At 39.2% G+C, this 16,045-nt stretch overlaps 1 protein-coding gene across 1 annotated transcript in view; it reads right to left on the reverse strand.

The window, feature by feature from the left end:
- rassf3 (Ras association domain family member 3) overlaps positions 1-16,045 on the reverse strand; it is an 84,357-nt gene continuing 68,312 nt past the window's right edge. The window contains exons 3-7 of the mRNA XM_051948154.1: positions 11,832-11,939; positions 8,846-9,019; positions 7,697-7,784; positions 5,592-5,707; positions 1-4,812 (exon numbers count right to left, since the gene is read on the reverse strand). Coding sequence (XP_051804114.1) covers positions 4,663-4,812; positions 5,592-5,707; positions 7,697-7,784; positions 8,846-9,019; positions 11,832-11,939 — 636 coding nt within the window. The 3' untranslated portion in view covers positions 1-4,662. The remainder of the gene's footprint in view (positions 4,813-5,591; positions 5,708-7,696; positions 7,785-8,845; positions 9,020-11,831; positions 11,940-16,045) is intronic.

Below are 16,045 nucleotides of genomic sequence, written 5' to 3' on the forward strand. Positions count from 1 at the left end.
TTTGTTTTTAATTTCATTTTTAATAGATGCGGCCCTCCTGGTGTGAGGAAAAGGCCACGTTTGGTAACGATTCAAAGAGAAATCAGGAGATGGCTACAAAAATAAACCTGTTCCCCTACAGAGAGAACGTCTTCGCTCTGGGTTTGGGTTCCATCTGCAGTGTCACTTAGAAAAGCTCCGTTGCAGTCAGAGATCGAGTTTAAAAATCAGAATTGAGCAAAATATTTCCAAACTTCTGGCTTCTATTGACAGATCAGTCAATAAGAAAACCTCCAGGGAGTCTTTTCAACCTTTTTCCAACACCTTTTAGAGCACAGATGGTTCCAAACTCAAACATCAGATTGAGTTTGGAACCATCTGTGCTCTAAAAGTTGTTGGAAAGCGTCTCTACAAGAACAGCATCATTGGAAAACACATGGAGATCTTTGGCATTTAAGTTGGTGGATGTTCACACTAGAGACTCCAAACGTACAAAACTGAACTCAGGAGCCTGAAATCGAAGCTCACGGACTCATTTAGGAGAAACAATCTCTGTTTAGTCGCCGTTCTGGAGTTTTCAGTCACATTAAATGAGCTGAAAAACTGAAAAAAGGACATTCTGAGACATTTTTAACAGTTGATTTGACTGAACGATTTAGAGCAGCGACTACAGAAAGTTTCCAGGAGATGTTTTGAAATCTGATTTAAAAAAACAACATCAAAACAAACACATGCTCTTATCGTATACGGTAAATATGAAACTCCCAATGTCCTTTTACACCATGCAATTCATGAAATGTCAAATTCAAATGTTCAGTTTCAGTTCACAAATCAAAGAAACCCAATAATAATGTGTTTTTGTTCCAACAGAAATATTCACATTTTAGAAGCTTTAACTGGACTTTTTCTTGACATTTGCTTAAATTTTGACATTTTGGGGATTAAAAATGAACCTCAGAGCCGACAGTTTGCACGTCGTAGCGCTCTAGTTACAGTTGAACAGCCTTAAAATGAGATAGTAGGCGTTAAATCGGCCCCAAATGCTCACAAATTCATCAACATGACATGAAAACTCCTTTCCTAAAGCCATTCGATTGCCGTTTCATGTACAATAATGCGTGTTTTTAATGCTGAACAGCCCAGAAGTGAGTACAGGAAGCATGAATGTGGACAAACAAACATGCAAGAGCAGAAACATTTCACAGATAACTTTTAGTGATTTATACGGAAGCCTGCAGAGACTAAAAAAAAACTTCTTTCACACTTTACTTCCAACAAATGTAGTTATGAGTGGAGCTTAACAAAGACAGATTATAGTGTATTAGATGTTAAAGTACGACGTGTGATGGCGGTGCAGATTAAAGAGGAAAAAAACAAAATTAAAAAAACCCGTCTTCCCTGAATTCAGTTAAAGTGCCCAAAAAAAAAGAAAAAAAAGAAAAAATGGATACGACTGGTCTGGTGTTCTAACAGCTAAAGTTGTGTCAAAGATACAAAACCAACAACAACAACATGGCTTTAAGGTTCGTTAACTGTTAACATGCAGACTTTTGCACCATTTTTACCTATAAGGTATGGAGGCAACAAAGGGCCAAAAAAAAAAATAGAATTTCTATTCCAATATGGAAACAATATTTAATTAATGCGGCTTGAATTTCCTGAACTTGTAAAGCTTAAACAACTGCTGGAAATCAAACTTAAATGAAGAATTCAAGTATAAACACTCCGTGGTGATTCAATTTCATCATTCCGTACGTAAAATATTTAACTTTTGTGCTTCCTTACAGTTAAAGCAGATGTATTTGAACAAAAACAAAAAGCAAAAGAAGCTGAGAAGGCTGAGATGTAGTGACTTTTAGCTACCCAGTATGGTTAAGCACTACTACAATACTACATTTCCCATAATGCAGCTTGATAATATCGTCCAGTAGACTCTCTATTCTTGGGTTTAAGGTCAGAGAGTTTGCATTAAATTGACTAAAATTAAAATCTAAAGGCCTTTTGTTGCCTCCATAGAATTAGCCCAGTGTTTGATAGAATAAACGAGGGTTAAAACCTCTTTAAATAAAACTCTAAACTACATACTCTATGTTTTTTTCCCTCCAGTGGGAAGAAGAGGCCTCTAATATGTTTTGCACCAGGCAACAGCACAAGAATATCTTTGGTTATAACGACAAAAACACAAAGCATGTTTGACACAGAAATGAGAGAACAGTTGCGGTATTTGACCTCTAGATGGCGACGTTGTACAACTGCAGCGCCGTCAGTGTGGCGTCATTCAGCACCTGCAGCTCCAACCGCTTTAATTTCCATAAACTGTGAAGACTCTGTCCAAATGATTGTCTTTCTATCGCTTGTTTTTACTTTTCCTCCTCAAATAAATGAATACATGACGATACAAAAAGTACAGAAACAAGCCTCTTTGGTCTTAAAATGATCACTTACATACACCAAAGAATAGATTGCATATATATCCAAGCCGCTAAAAGTCTTCTACGACTCTCCCCAAACCTCTCTACTACCGCCCTTTCCCTCTAGAACATCTGGCCCCATTTCGTCCATAAAAAACGACGACAAACCCGGGCTGACAAGGAGGTCAAGGCTGCACATTTCAACTTGAGATAAGAGCACAAAAACATCAAAGGAATGGCTGCTGACAGACTGTTCTCTGCAGCTATCAGCCCTAACAGACCTCCTTTTCGCTCGGCTGTTGATTACAGGAGCAAAAAAGTGAACAAGCAGTGAATCGAAGTGAGTCGTGGTTGGAGGAAGACCGTCACGTTGCTTCTACGACAATCCTTCTCGTGCATTTGCTCCTCATATAAAAATAAAAACAGATCCTGTCCTCAACTTTCTTCCTTTCTACTTCTAATGTTTCTACTTCCTCTAAACCATTCAGCCGACTTCCATAAACCAGTCTGATCTCAGTCCTCCCTTCTTTGACCTCACTGGGTCAAAGATCAGGCGTCTCGTCTACAGTTTTACTTCGCAAAGCAATCAATCAACACTTTCTACAGACTTCAACCAAAACTATCCATCCATCCATCTATTGTCTTCTGCTTATCTGGGTCGGGTCATGGAGGCAGCAGATGAATCAGGTCATTCTCGACATCCCTCGCCCCAGCAACGCTTCACAGCTACTTCCTGGGAGATCCCGAGGCGTTTCCAGGCCAGATGAGATACATAATTCCTCCAGCGAGTTCTGGGTCTACCACGGGTTGCCAGATCTAGTGAACACGTATCCTATTTCTAAAGCTGAGCCCAGGAGGAAGCTCATTTCAGGTGCTTGTATCCACGACCTCGTTCTTTCAGTGATTACCCACAGCTCATGACCTTAGATGAGGGTCTGAAAGTAGATGGACTGGTATAATTGAAAGCTTTGCCTTCTGGCTCAGCTCTCTTTTCACCATGAAGGTTCGGTACATCGTTCGCATTACCGCCGCCGCACCAATCCACCCGACCAAAACTAATCTACTTCCGTCTTTCAATCTTCTATTTCAGACTCTATTCTTTTAATCTTTCTACCAAAAACCTCTTTGATTAGGTGTCAGTACTCACAGTCCAAGTATCTACAAGTCTGTCTGAGTTTATTTCTATGCACCTTCAACTACAACTTTCAGTTTCAGCCCAGCTTTTATGGAGTCTGAAATCTGCCAACAAAGATAACGAGGGGAAAAATAAAAGGTGATATACACAAGATGGAAGAAAAAGACCCTTAAAAAAGACTATCCTCATTAGAATTAGTCTATTTACTTTTCTATTTGCAATCAAATCGCTAAATAATGAATTAAAATGGTTAAAACGCACTAATGTGCTTGTTCTTCCAATAAAACTGAAGAGGATAAAAGAATTAGGAGGTGGAATACGAGAGAACAGGTATATTCTAAAATGGAAAATTTCTGTATTCATTTGACAGAAAATGCTATTTTTCAAAAAAAGCAAGAAAGCTAAAATGAGTATTTATGCTTTGATTGGAGTTCATTACGAAAGAAATCTAAGCTTCATTTGGCACACTTGAGACTCCATACAACATGGATGCTACTTCTTCCCTGACCTTTGAAACATATCTTGATTTTCAGGACATCAATGATCAACACTTCCTGCTTGTGAGTTAATAAACTTCATATCTACTGCTCTGCTTGTGTATTTACATGTAGTATCAGTCAGATAAACTATTCTCTGCGTCTGTGTCAACAATCAGACCGTTGCTCCGCCTCCGTAGAATAAACTAAAATAAGACTTTGTTTTAAAAAAATACACAAAAGCGTCACCCATATAAATTAAGAAAAAAAATATGTACAGACTCTTAAAAGAAACAAATTAAATAAAAAATAACTCGACATACGGTGGCCTCGAGTCTTTCCCGAGTTTAAAGGATAGAAAGTGGGGAAACGAAGAGGAATCAGCATAAATTATGTGAAGAAGAAGAAGAGAGATGGACCTCCGTGGGTTTGGCACAGTCGGCTGAATCTTTGGCTGAAGTCGTGAATCCAGCAGCGTCAAAGCAAACTATCATCCTTTTATTGTCCTTCTCTTGCTGTCTCTCATCCGTTATGATCCGTCTGTTCCAGGTTCTGGATCTTCGCTCCTCGTTCTGCCTTCACATCCCTCCCTCCATCTAAATGTACACAGCTTTTCCTCCTCTGAAGGTTTCAGTAGTCCTGTTTCTGGAGGTTAGATCCTCTAAGAAGGTCCTCGGAGCTCCATCAGAGCCTCCTGCAGTCTCTGCCGGTAGACGTCGTAGCGTCGAATCACCGCCTCCTTCTGCTCTTCCTCCTCCTTGTCGAGGATCCGCAAGAAGTTCCGCAGCTCGGGGATGGAGAAGGCGTCCCACTGAGGAGGAAAAGAAGCAAGAAAACTTTACAAAACAGAGACTCCAAACGACAAAAATTAGACGTAAAATGAAAAAAACAAGACATAAAATGACAAAAAGAGGCAGAAAATGACAAAAACGTGACAGAAAAAGACAAAAAAGAGACAGGAAGAGACAGAAAATGACAAAACCAAGACACAAAACGAGAAAAATGAGACAGAAAACAACAAAAACGAGAAACAAAATGACAAAAATGAGACAAAATGAAAAAAAGGAGACACAAAATCACAAAAACAAGACAGAAAACGACCAAAACAAGAAACAAAATAAAAAAAACGAGACATGAAATGACAAAAACAGGAAACAAAATCACAAAAACGAGACAGAAAATGACCAAAACAGGAAACAAAATCACAAAACGAGACATGAAATGACAAAAACAAGAAACAAAAAATTTGATGTATTGCCAAAAAATAAATATCTGTCATGATTCTCTCAACTTAATGAAAAGAACACAATCACAAATATTTCTGAATCAGATAATTTTATTATTGTTTAGCTCATTAGAAGGTGGTTGGTGTTAAATTCAGGCGTTATTTAGGCGACATTTTACTGACATCCAGTCATTTTTATTAATAAATGATTGTTTCTATAATAAATAATTACGGAATTTGTAAAGACATGATCGTAATGAACATAAAAACATTTTTACTTTTAATAAAAACGTATGCAGATAAATCCCATGGACTTCAAAAGGAAAGAGGACAGAAGAATAAATAAGGCAGATAGTTGGTGTTACCATGACTTCTCCAGTCTGCTGCTCCCTCAGTACGAAGCTCAGCGTGTCGGTGTCTGGTCCTGCTATCAGACGGAGAAACAACGGCTGCTCTCCATCCGCCAGCTTACAGACGTACACTGTAACACACACACACACACACACACACACACACACACACACACACACACGATCCTTTAATGTTGGCGCAAACCACAAACATGCAGGCAGCTACTTCTACTCTGTGTTCATAGAAACAGAAATATCAGAGGATGAAAGGATGAAAGGACGGGCGCGGCACATTAACCAGCAGTCATTTAGACTCAGACAAACCAGGGTTTCCTCTACATTCACAATCCCAGCCACGCTCATTCAAAGTTATATTTTTTTTAAATCGTCACAAACACCCCACCGCCGCACGTCTCCACTTCCACAGCAGCCTCGCGTTGTGTCGGGCACTCACGAGTACTGAGGTAAACTACCGATAACTATCTTGATCAGCATCTACTCTTTGATGCATCGGCTTAGAACAACGTTAATTAGTCGTGAGAGCGCAGCCTTGAAGGTGACGTCAAGCATCCAGGCAGCAGGTCAGAGAGCCTGCCGTCGCTGCTAAAAAAAATTATAAGAGGAAACACTGGAAACTATTTACCATGTGAGAAAAACACAAGTTCACCAGCTACACAGCACCCTCCATAGTTATTGGCACCCCTAGTTAAGACGTGTTCTTCAGCTTCTAATAAACTCAGTTTTTTCTAAATAATGTAGGACCACAATGGAAAAAAAGAGGGAAATCCAACCTTTAATTTAAGCGCATTTATTCAGCGGGAAGAAAAAAAAATCACACATTAAGAAATAATTCTTTTACATCAAATCATGTGTGCCACAGTTATTATTATTATTATTATTATTAGCACCACTGATGGTAATACTTTCTACAACCCCCTTTTGCCAACAAAACTGCACCTAATCTTCTCCTATAATACACTTTTCAACAACTTTCAGTGTGAGAGTTTGCTTCTGCAATAAAAATTGAGTTTATTTTAAGGTTTTCATCACATCTTAACCAGGAGTGTCAATAATTACAAAGCCTGAGACGTTTCAGGGATTTTGAGTCATCTCAGCCGCGTTAACTGCATTAAAACTTTTAATCAGATTAATCGTGATGATGGATTAATCCGCATTAACGCGTTAATTTTGACAGCCCTGATATTTAGTAAAAACAAACCCCATAAATTTTGCACTCCGTGGTGCACCTGTGAGCCCATCAGGGACTCTGCTGAGAGTCACGATGAAATTCTGGGAGTTCTCGGCTGAACTGCAGGACGTGTTCACACCGAGCAGACAAGAAACAAGTGAAAACGTTTGAAGTAAAGTATCTACAGTAAGTAAAGTCACCTTTCTGCAAGATAAATAAGCAAAGAAATTCCACTTATGTCTTTAGTTTTTATGATTTTAGGCCACTGAACACATTTCAGTTCTGACAGGAGCACTGCTTAGGGTTTAAAGGATAAACTGTTTATTTCATTTTCATTCAGGCAGTCGCCCCATCGTCCTCTTAAACCTCAACAGGAGTCTTCTAGTGTCCTGAAACTGAAGGTGGAAGACAGTTCTATATGCCCAGACTACGGTTCAATAATAAACCCTTCATCTTTGTCGTGAACTGACTTTATTCAGTCTCCATGCTGTCCGTCTGTCATCAGACTTCCGTCTAGACGTCGTCTTTTATTAGCAGGCTGCCTTTCACTGCATGTCTCCAGTAATGAGCGCCCTCCGAGGGGAACAAACACCCTAAATCTATAAAAGCTATACATATAAAATGAGTCAAACACTTCAAATAAGTGGCTTTGGTCTTGTTTTATACTGTAAATTCATGCATGAGGCTAATAAAGTGTCTCCTAGACAGACTGAAAGATAATATGTGATACCCAACAACCGGCAGCAGCTGCTGATTCATACAGTGTGTATTTATATCCTGGGTGTGTGTCTTTGGGTATCCCTGATGAGCTGTAGTAGTGGGGAGAGCCTTGTGGCCTCCATCAACACGGCTGCATGTCATTGTAAAAGCATCTGATACTGAGCTCGGTATGGCTGGAATGAAGCGCCGTCTCACACAGATTCAGTCTTACCCTGCTCCTCGGTGTGGTAGCGCTTGTACAGGGCGTATTTAGCCGGGTTGTCGGCGACCGTGAACTTGTTCAGCAGGGCGACGATCACCTGAAAACACAAGTATAAAACAATCAGAACCTGTCAAAGTCATCAGTTGTTAATGTGCAGTTCTTTATTCTACTTTAGTCCAGTTAAAGCTGCTCTAAAATGAAAAAAAGCTGCTCGAAAATGAGTTAAAGTTCCACCACGGGACTTAAAGTTGTTCTAAAGGAGTTAAACTTTCACTAAAATGAGTTACAGTTGCTCCAAATGAGTTAAAGTTGTTCTATATTAGTTCAAGTTGCTCTATATTAACTAAAGTTGCTCTAAAGAAGTTAAAGTTGCTCTAAAATGAGTTAAGGTTGCTCTAAAATGGGTTAAAGTTGCTCAAAAATGGGTTAAAGTTGCTCTAAAATGGGCTAAAGTTGCTCTAAAATGGGCTAAAGTTGTTTTAAAATGGGTTAAAGTTGCTCTAAAATGGGCTAAAGTTGTTTTAAAATGGGTTAAAGTTGCTCTAAAATGGGCTAAAGTTGTTTTAAAATGGGTTAAAGTTGCTCTAAAATGGGCTAAAGTTGTTTTAAAATGGGCTAAAGTTGCACTAAAGGAGTTAAAGTTGCTCTAAATGAGTTAAAGTTGCTCTAAAATGAGTTGAAGCTGTTCTACATTAGTTCAAGTTGCTCTATATTAACTAAAGTTGCTCTAAAGGAGTTAAAGTTGCTCTACATCATATAATATTTATCAGTATAAAAAATAACTCATTTATTAGTGTACAGGTTGCTATGGTTACCCGCAGTTCAACATGAACAGAATAATAATCTCGAGCTGTGGTGTCCAGTCTATCCTTTATTTTCTATTTCTATCCGTTATCAACACTAACTTTCTCCCTCCACATTGTGTTTCTAAATCCTGTTTTATTGCCTCTCTCTGCTCAACATAAACCCTCAGTGTTTCTACTGTACAGCAGCGTTTGTACTTTCACTGTGGCTGATTCTAACATCCACCAGGAAACACTGAACTGAAGTCAGTGTAGCTCTGATGAAACTTCAGCTCTCTCCTGGTCGTCCAGACTTCTACCAGCATGTCATCAGATCCTAATTAACTTATTCAGCAGCTCAGTGAGTGACCTCCACCTGTCTGACGGTGTTATTGGAGCTGATGTGGAGGGTGTTGGTGACTCCTCGGGGCAGATAGAAGGCCTCCCCCACCATGCCTCCCCCGGCTCCTCTCTGACCTCCCCTCACCGTCACCGGCCTCCTCAGATCCATCTGGACCTTGATGAACCCGGTGTACACCCCAGTATGACCCTGAAACACACAGTTACACAGTTATATGTCACAGTTTGTACACCGTTTGTTCCTGATTCCTTATAGAGCTACACCGCACCTTTTACAGTATAAAGTTGTAGTCAAACGCATTATTATAATATGCATGAAACTGATGTTCTGTTTCTATATTTACATGGATAAGTCAGGTAAGATAAGCAGGTTTGACCTAACTAAACCTACGAGGTAATGTGGGTTCAATAAGCTCAATAAATCACTGACTCACCAGCAAACCCCATAAATAGCAATATTTGCACCTATCCAAAGGCAGGTTCAGGCATATGGGTTGTGTAAAGCATCTTGAGATAATCTCTATTGCAAGAAAAGCAATCAGGGATCGCAGTCCTCCTCCAAGGCCGTCCATTCCCCCATATGGCATTGTCAGAAATGTTGCACTTTTATTATTGTTATTATTTATGATCAGAAATCATGGCATCATAGAAGGTTGTATTTTAATAAAGGCCTCCCCCACCATGCCTCCCCCGGCTCCTCTCTGACCTCCCCTCACCGTCACCGGCCTCCTCAAACCCACAAACAAAATGACCTTTGCGCCGAGCATGTACATGTGTACATTATGTACATGCGTGACCTACATATGCGTAAATTACTCTTTGTTTTGTTTAGCTTTATTTTGCTAGTGTTAGAATAACCGTTCCCTCCATGCTCTGATGTAGCATTCAAAATCTAATCACTTGGTCCTTGTGTCATTTCTGACCGTCCCTCAAAATTTCATCCAAATTCGTTAGACCGGTCTTGAGTAATGTTGCTCACAGTCGGACAAGCAAACGCGATCGTCACATAACTCTACCACGTTCCTTGATGGAGAAAAAATATGAATTTTAGAAGGAAGAAGACTGGAGGCTGTGTAGAGAAACAATGGGGTTGTTCAACTGGATGTCTCTGGTAGGCTCCTACCAGAACGTACCAAGATGAGAGGTGGAACGTCTTCAAGAACCTACAACAGGTTCAATTGGACTTCTCTGGTAGGTTTTTGAGAGGTGGACCATCTTCAAGAACTTGCATGAGGTTCAACTGGGCTTCTCTTCTAAGTTCTTGAAGACGTTCCACCTCTCTTCTTAAATAAGAGGTGGAACGTCGTCAAGAACCTACAAGAGATTCAACTGGACTTCTGTGGTAGGGTCTTGAAGACATTCCACCTCTCGTCCAAGATGGAACGTCTTCAAGAACTTAGAAGAGAAGCCCAGTTGAACCTCATGCAGGTTCTTGAAGATGGTCCACCTCTCAAAAACCTACCAGAGAAGTCCAATTGAACCTCTTGCAGGTTCTTGAAGACATTCCACCTCTCATCTTGGTAGGTTCTGGTAGGAGCCCACCAGAGACATCCAGTTGAACAACCCCATTGTTTCTCTACACAGCCTCCAGTCTTCTTCCTTTTAAAATTCATATTTTTTCTCCATCAAGGAACGCGGTTGAGTTATGTGACGATCGTGAGCTCATCCAAGATGAGAGGTGGAACGTCTTCAAGACCCTACCACAGAAGTCCAGTTGATTTCTACTGAAGTTCCTACGATCACCATGACCTGGATGACTAAAAATCTTCACAGACAACAGGATTGACGGATAAGTCTCAACAAGTCAGTCGTGGATCACAATCATTGCTATCTCGTAATGATGCAAACAAGCGTACGCTGATCATCACATAAACAAAGGAGTTACGGTGCTAACTGGAAAACGTTACCTACCTTTTTTGTTCTGATGACCAAGAAGAAAAACACCATCAATTAGTAAAACTCAACACTGTGAAAGATGACAGTGGAGCTAACTGATGTTTTAATGCAAACTGAGGTAAAGTAAGGGTCTTTGTGAAGTTAACAAAGCATTTTTAAGCTACATGGATTCAGTTTCCAGAGGTCCACTAGACTACAGTAGGTGCTACATGATCTGTCCATGTGAGACCAGTTCACTCAATGAGCCCATTGAGTCCAGCAGAACAGATGGCCACAGACGGAGGAAGAGCATCTTAATCTCATTACTCCATATGGGGCCGGTGGAGGTCAGAAGTAGGCGAACAAGATCAGCGGTGAAAAGACACCAGCTGAAACTAGACGGAGGGTAAAGTCTGTGATTCCAGCCTCTTAAACATGAATATTCTCTAGTTTCTTTCCAAGTCTGTGAAAGAAATCTGAATATGTTTGGGTTGTGGACAAAACCAGTAAATGCAGGTGTTTTAAAGAACACAAATTTTAATAATTTAAATAATTATTTAAAATATAATGCTTATTTGAAAAATGTTCCCACAATTACAAGAGACATCAATGAAAAAGCAATGAAAAATTTTCGGGGGGACTCTGGACATATTTGGTGTTTTAAAAAATATTTTCAAACATTCTTTTCTTCTAGTTTTTTAGATTTGGTCTCAGGAGAAGTAAATTTACCCAACTACTGCGTGTTTTAGTGTTTAGATACCTGCAGTCTTCATAACTTCACCTAATTATAATTTCTACTGGACTTGGATTTGTGGCGAACACAGCTTCAAACACCGTTCACGCTGCCAAGAAAAACACTGAGGGGGAGAACAATGGCAGGAATAACATCACATCACTGTGATGTGAGAGCTGAGGAATGCTGGGAGGGAGGCAGAGTTAACACTGAAACACTAGAACACCTAAACATGAAGGTTTGAAGCCTGCATGACTCTGCATGAGCTTTGATGATTATCTGTTGTGATGACAGCATCCACGCTCTACTTGTTTGTAACTGGTACATGCTTCGGTAAAGATAAAGATAGTTGTATTTATTCCTAAAGGGGGGAAACCAGCACTGATCCACTCACCAGCGTCATCTTAAGGTGGTCTGTGGTCATCGAGTTGTACAGCTCGATCTTCTGCCCGATCTCCTCCCTGCTGAACTTCGTCCGCAACTCCCTCTCCTTCTCCACATCCTAACAAAAACAGACAATAAAAGAAAACATGATCAGTCACAAGTTAGTCAGAATCATTAAAACAATACGGCCTCTGTTTGGACAATAGCAGTCGGACACGAGGACGGGAGCACAAGAAGGATCTAAAACAGGAATCTAAGGATAAAGAGGATTTTATTTTGGAGTGGTTAACAGTAGAAGCCCGACACAATACCAGCCGTTTCAAAGGAGTGTGGAAGAAGAAGAACAAATAAAATTTTGGCGATATAGAGAGGAATGTTGGGTAATAGTTTATGGGTTGTTGTTATTGCTGGGTGGAGATGAAGATAACAAAACAAGCAGAACAGTGAGTCAAATGTTCATCATGAATTTCCCTTAGGATTGATAAAGTATCTATCCATCTATCTCTCTATCTACCCACCCATCCATCCATCTATCCATCTACCTATCTATAGTCCATTCATCCATCCATCCATCTATAGTCCGTCCATCCATCTACCTATCTATAGTCCATCCATCCATCCATCTATAGTCCATCCATCCATCCATCTATAGTCCATCCATCCATCCATCTATAGTCCATCCATCCATCCATTCATCTACAGTCCATCCATCTATCCATCCATCTATAGTCCATCCATCTATCCATCCATCTATAGTCCATCCATCCATCCATCCATTTCCTTGATTTTGTTCCAAATCTTAAGTCTTTCAATAGATGCAGAAATCACAATAAACTAATAAAATGCTGAAGTTTTATGAGAAATCCAAAGTTAATTAAGAGGGCAGATCTAATATCAACAACACTGGCTGCATTGTTGTGGCCTTAAAGGTTTAATAAGTTAAGAAGAAGCATCTGAATAGAAAGCAATCAAAACTGGAATGTTGAAGCAAAAATAAACCCTTTTTTAAGTTGTCTTTGAGTGTGAAAAATGTACGAGAAACCTCATTTGAACACAAAGCAATAATAAAAAAGTAGAAAGTTTAGGATTTACCATCTTTAACTGTCAGATAAAAATCATAACATGTATGCTGGTGGTCGAGAGAGCTTTACGTGTTGCATATATGTGCTACATGCCATCTCACAGTGCCTTATAATAAAATAGAGTGTTTTCCATGTGGCTGAGCCCACTCACATGACAACAAGGAAGGAAAAGATTGCTGATTGAGCTCATATTTTTACATAAACACATAATTCTAACATACATGGGGTGTTTGGACAATATAAATATCGTATAAAAGACTTGACACCCAGAGAAAAATGTCTAAATCAACAATGTGTCAATGCCAACTGGCTTGAAATAACCTTGAGATTATATCAGGCTCAGATAAAAAGTGTGAAAAGGCCGTCAGTGCTGCAGGGCGAGGACTTGACAAAAACGCCCTTTAATCAGCCGGAGTCGCATGCTAATGGACTGACTTCTAATTTTAGACAGAGTCGTCCTGCAGGAAGGAGTTCAGAGAGAATAACACTCAAAACTATCCCAAACACAGCAGCAGTAAAAGGAGAGGGAAGTCTTTAGCAATGTAAGTGAGGACTGTTTATATTTTATTTTACATAATACGCTCCATAAAATATAAGTCATGGTAATGTGGCATGTTTATGTGCCTGTATAGAAGCTAAACTGTTTCCACATATTGTGGAGCTCTGTAGGTCACCAAAAACGACTAAACTCTGGACTTAAGAGCACAAGATCATCTGCATAGAATATTAATACAACCTCAATTAATTAGGGCTGGACCCAAATATCCAAACATCCGAATATTCCGTCATTGTGGTGGTGTCCGAATATTAATTTTGAGATCCGAATGCTCGGATTTCTACACGTCAGCAGTTCAACAAGTTCTTCAAACTTTACAGCAAAATCTGTTCATGTCTTAAAGTGACTGTAAAATGTATTATCAAGTATCTTTATGTGTTTTAGGAACACTGGAATGTCACCAAAGCAACAACATTCTGTGCTAAAGAGCGCAACATCATCTGCATAGAATAGAACAACAATTTCAATTAATGGCTATTTATGGCTATTTATATAATCAACAAACTCTAAAACAAAATACGCGGCCTTTATTCAGTGTTTTGTTTATTTTTTTTTACGTAATATGTTCCATAAAATGTATATCCTGTAACTCATGGTAATGTAGCTTGTTTATGTGCCTGTATAAAAGCTAAAATATATGGAAACAGTATATATTTTAGCTTCCATATATTACCAGTCACTTGTTCAGACTGAGTTCTGTTCATGTTGATTCCTTGCTGCAAATAATTTCCCCTAAACTTCTACGTGCTACAAACGCAAAGACGAGGAGGATGGACAAGTCAAGAATCAAGAATCTGAGTCCTTTAACATCAGGAATGAACACGTACAAGCATCGTAATATAAGACACACACAGCATGTGAGTTTGATCAACAAACTGTTGTTTTACAGGAACATCCATGTGAGACTGCAAAAAAACTCATGCAAAACTATAATTTATATGTTACATAATCAGCTGTAAAAGTCCAGTCCACTGACCTCAGAACTAATTAAAATGTTTTCAAGACTCACTGCATGCCAAGGCCTGCTTTTAAAAAGAAAGTGTTTTAGATTCACATGGCAGCTTTGTCACAGTAGTAAAAAAAAACAAAAAAACAGACTCCCAGCAACTTGAAATCTGCTTATTGTTACATTTTCTAAGCGATCTATGTGATTATTGGGGAAATTTCAAGGTTCAAGGTAGTTTTAATTGATCTTTGATTAAAGGAAATCGTAATTTTACATCTTTTTTGGTCATTTCCTCGTTTTCTATGTTTTTTGGGACAATTTCTCTCTTTTTATTGGTCGTTTTTCATCTTTTTTGTCATTTTGCATCTTTTGTTAGTTGTTTTGCATCTTTTTTCATTGATTTACAATTTTATTTTGTTGTTGTCCATAGTTTTCTGAACATTCGGTGTGGAATCCGAATATTCAGGTCTCTTTTGGTTGTTTTAATTTTTTTTACTGTTTTGCATCTTTCTTTGATTGTTTTGCACCTACCTTTTTGATTTTGTACATATTTTCTGTGGTCTTTTTTGGAGTAATTTTCCATCTTTGTTTTGGTAATCTTCCATCTTCTTTGGTTGTTTTGCAACTGTTTTTGGCCATTTTCCATCTTTTTATGGCTGTTTTTCACCTTTTTTGTTCGTTTTGCATCTTTTTGTGGTCGTTTTCTATCTTTTTTGGGTAATTGTATCTGCACTGCAAATTAAACACTTGTGTGATAAAATATAATCTGTACAATGATGCTGTATTTAATTTTTAAAAATTGAGAAACAAATAATCAGCACTCATCAGTTTGCTAGACAGCTCTCTATTTCACCAACATTGGTTTTGTTGTTGCTACAAGGTGAAGGCCGCCTCCTTTTTATTCCCACTAGATTTTTGAAACACAAGAAACAAAATGTGTTGTCCTGTACCTTGTGTCTGCATGCGTACACAATGTGAGACTCTGTAGACTGACGTTAATTCCCCGGTGCACTCTGTGCTTACATGGGCATAGTGCAGCTCTCCTCGGCCTCTATTAAAAACCACACACATAGTGCAGAATCCAGGGAGGCTTTGAAGGCACATGAACCCTTATATGGATAACACACACACTGCTCGAGGGAAAGACGAGGTGCCAATACAACATTTGTGAGTATTGCAGACACACATACTGCAGGTCTGAGAGCGTCTAGTGTTGTAATGTGTCTGCTGAGAAAGAACAGGAACGGCAGCCGGGTGGAAGCCGAAGTGAATACGAGTGGCATGAATTTAAGATTCCAAACTCCGTATCTTCTATTCCGTGCTTGGATTGGATTAAAAGGACGTCTCATGATCTTCGTAGATTTCTAGGTGGTCACACAGGGACCTACTGATGATGAGCATTACAGATAGAACAGCTGAAATGATACATTTGTTGCCACATACAGTAAACAGTGTTAACTTGTTGTCATGGTTACAGTGATGTCGGCCGCTATCTTACAATGACACAGACATCTTTAACAAATCCGTGGATCCAGATTATAAGCTGTATCACTGCCAAAATCTAATCAGGTGGTCCTTGTGTCATTTCTGACCTTCCCTGAAAATTTCATCCAAATCCGTGAATCCGTTTTTGAGTAACG

This window comes from Acanthochromis polyacanthus, chromosome 1, assembly GCF_021347895.1.
Source record: "Acanthochromis polyacanthus isolate Apoly-LR-REF ecotype Palm Island chromosome 1, KAUST_Apoly_ChrSc, whole genome shotgun sequence".
Classification (NCBI taxonomy): Eukaryota; Metazoa; Chordata; class Actinopteri; family Pomacentridae; genus Acanthochromis; species Acanthochromis polyacanthus.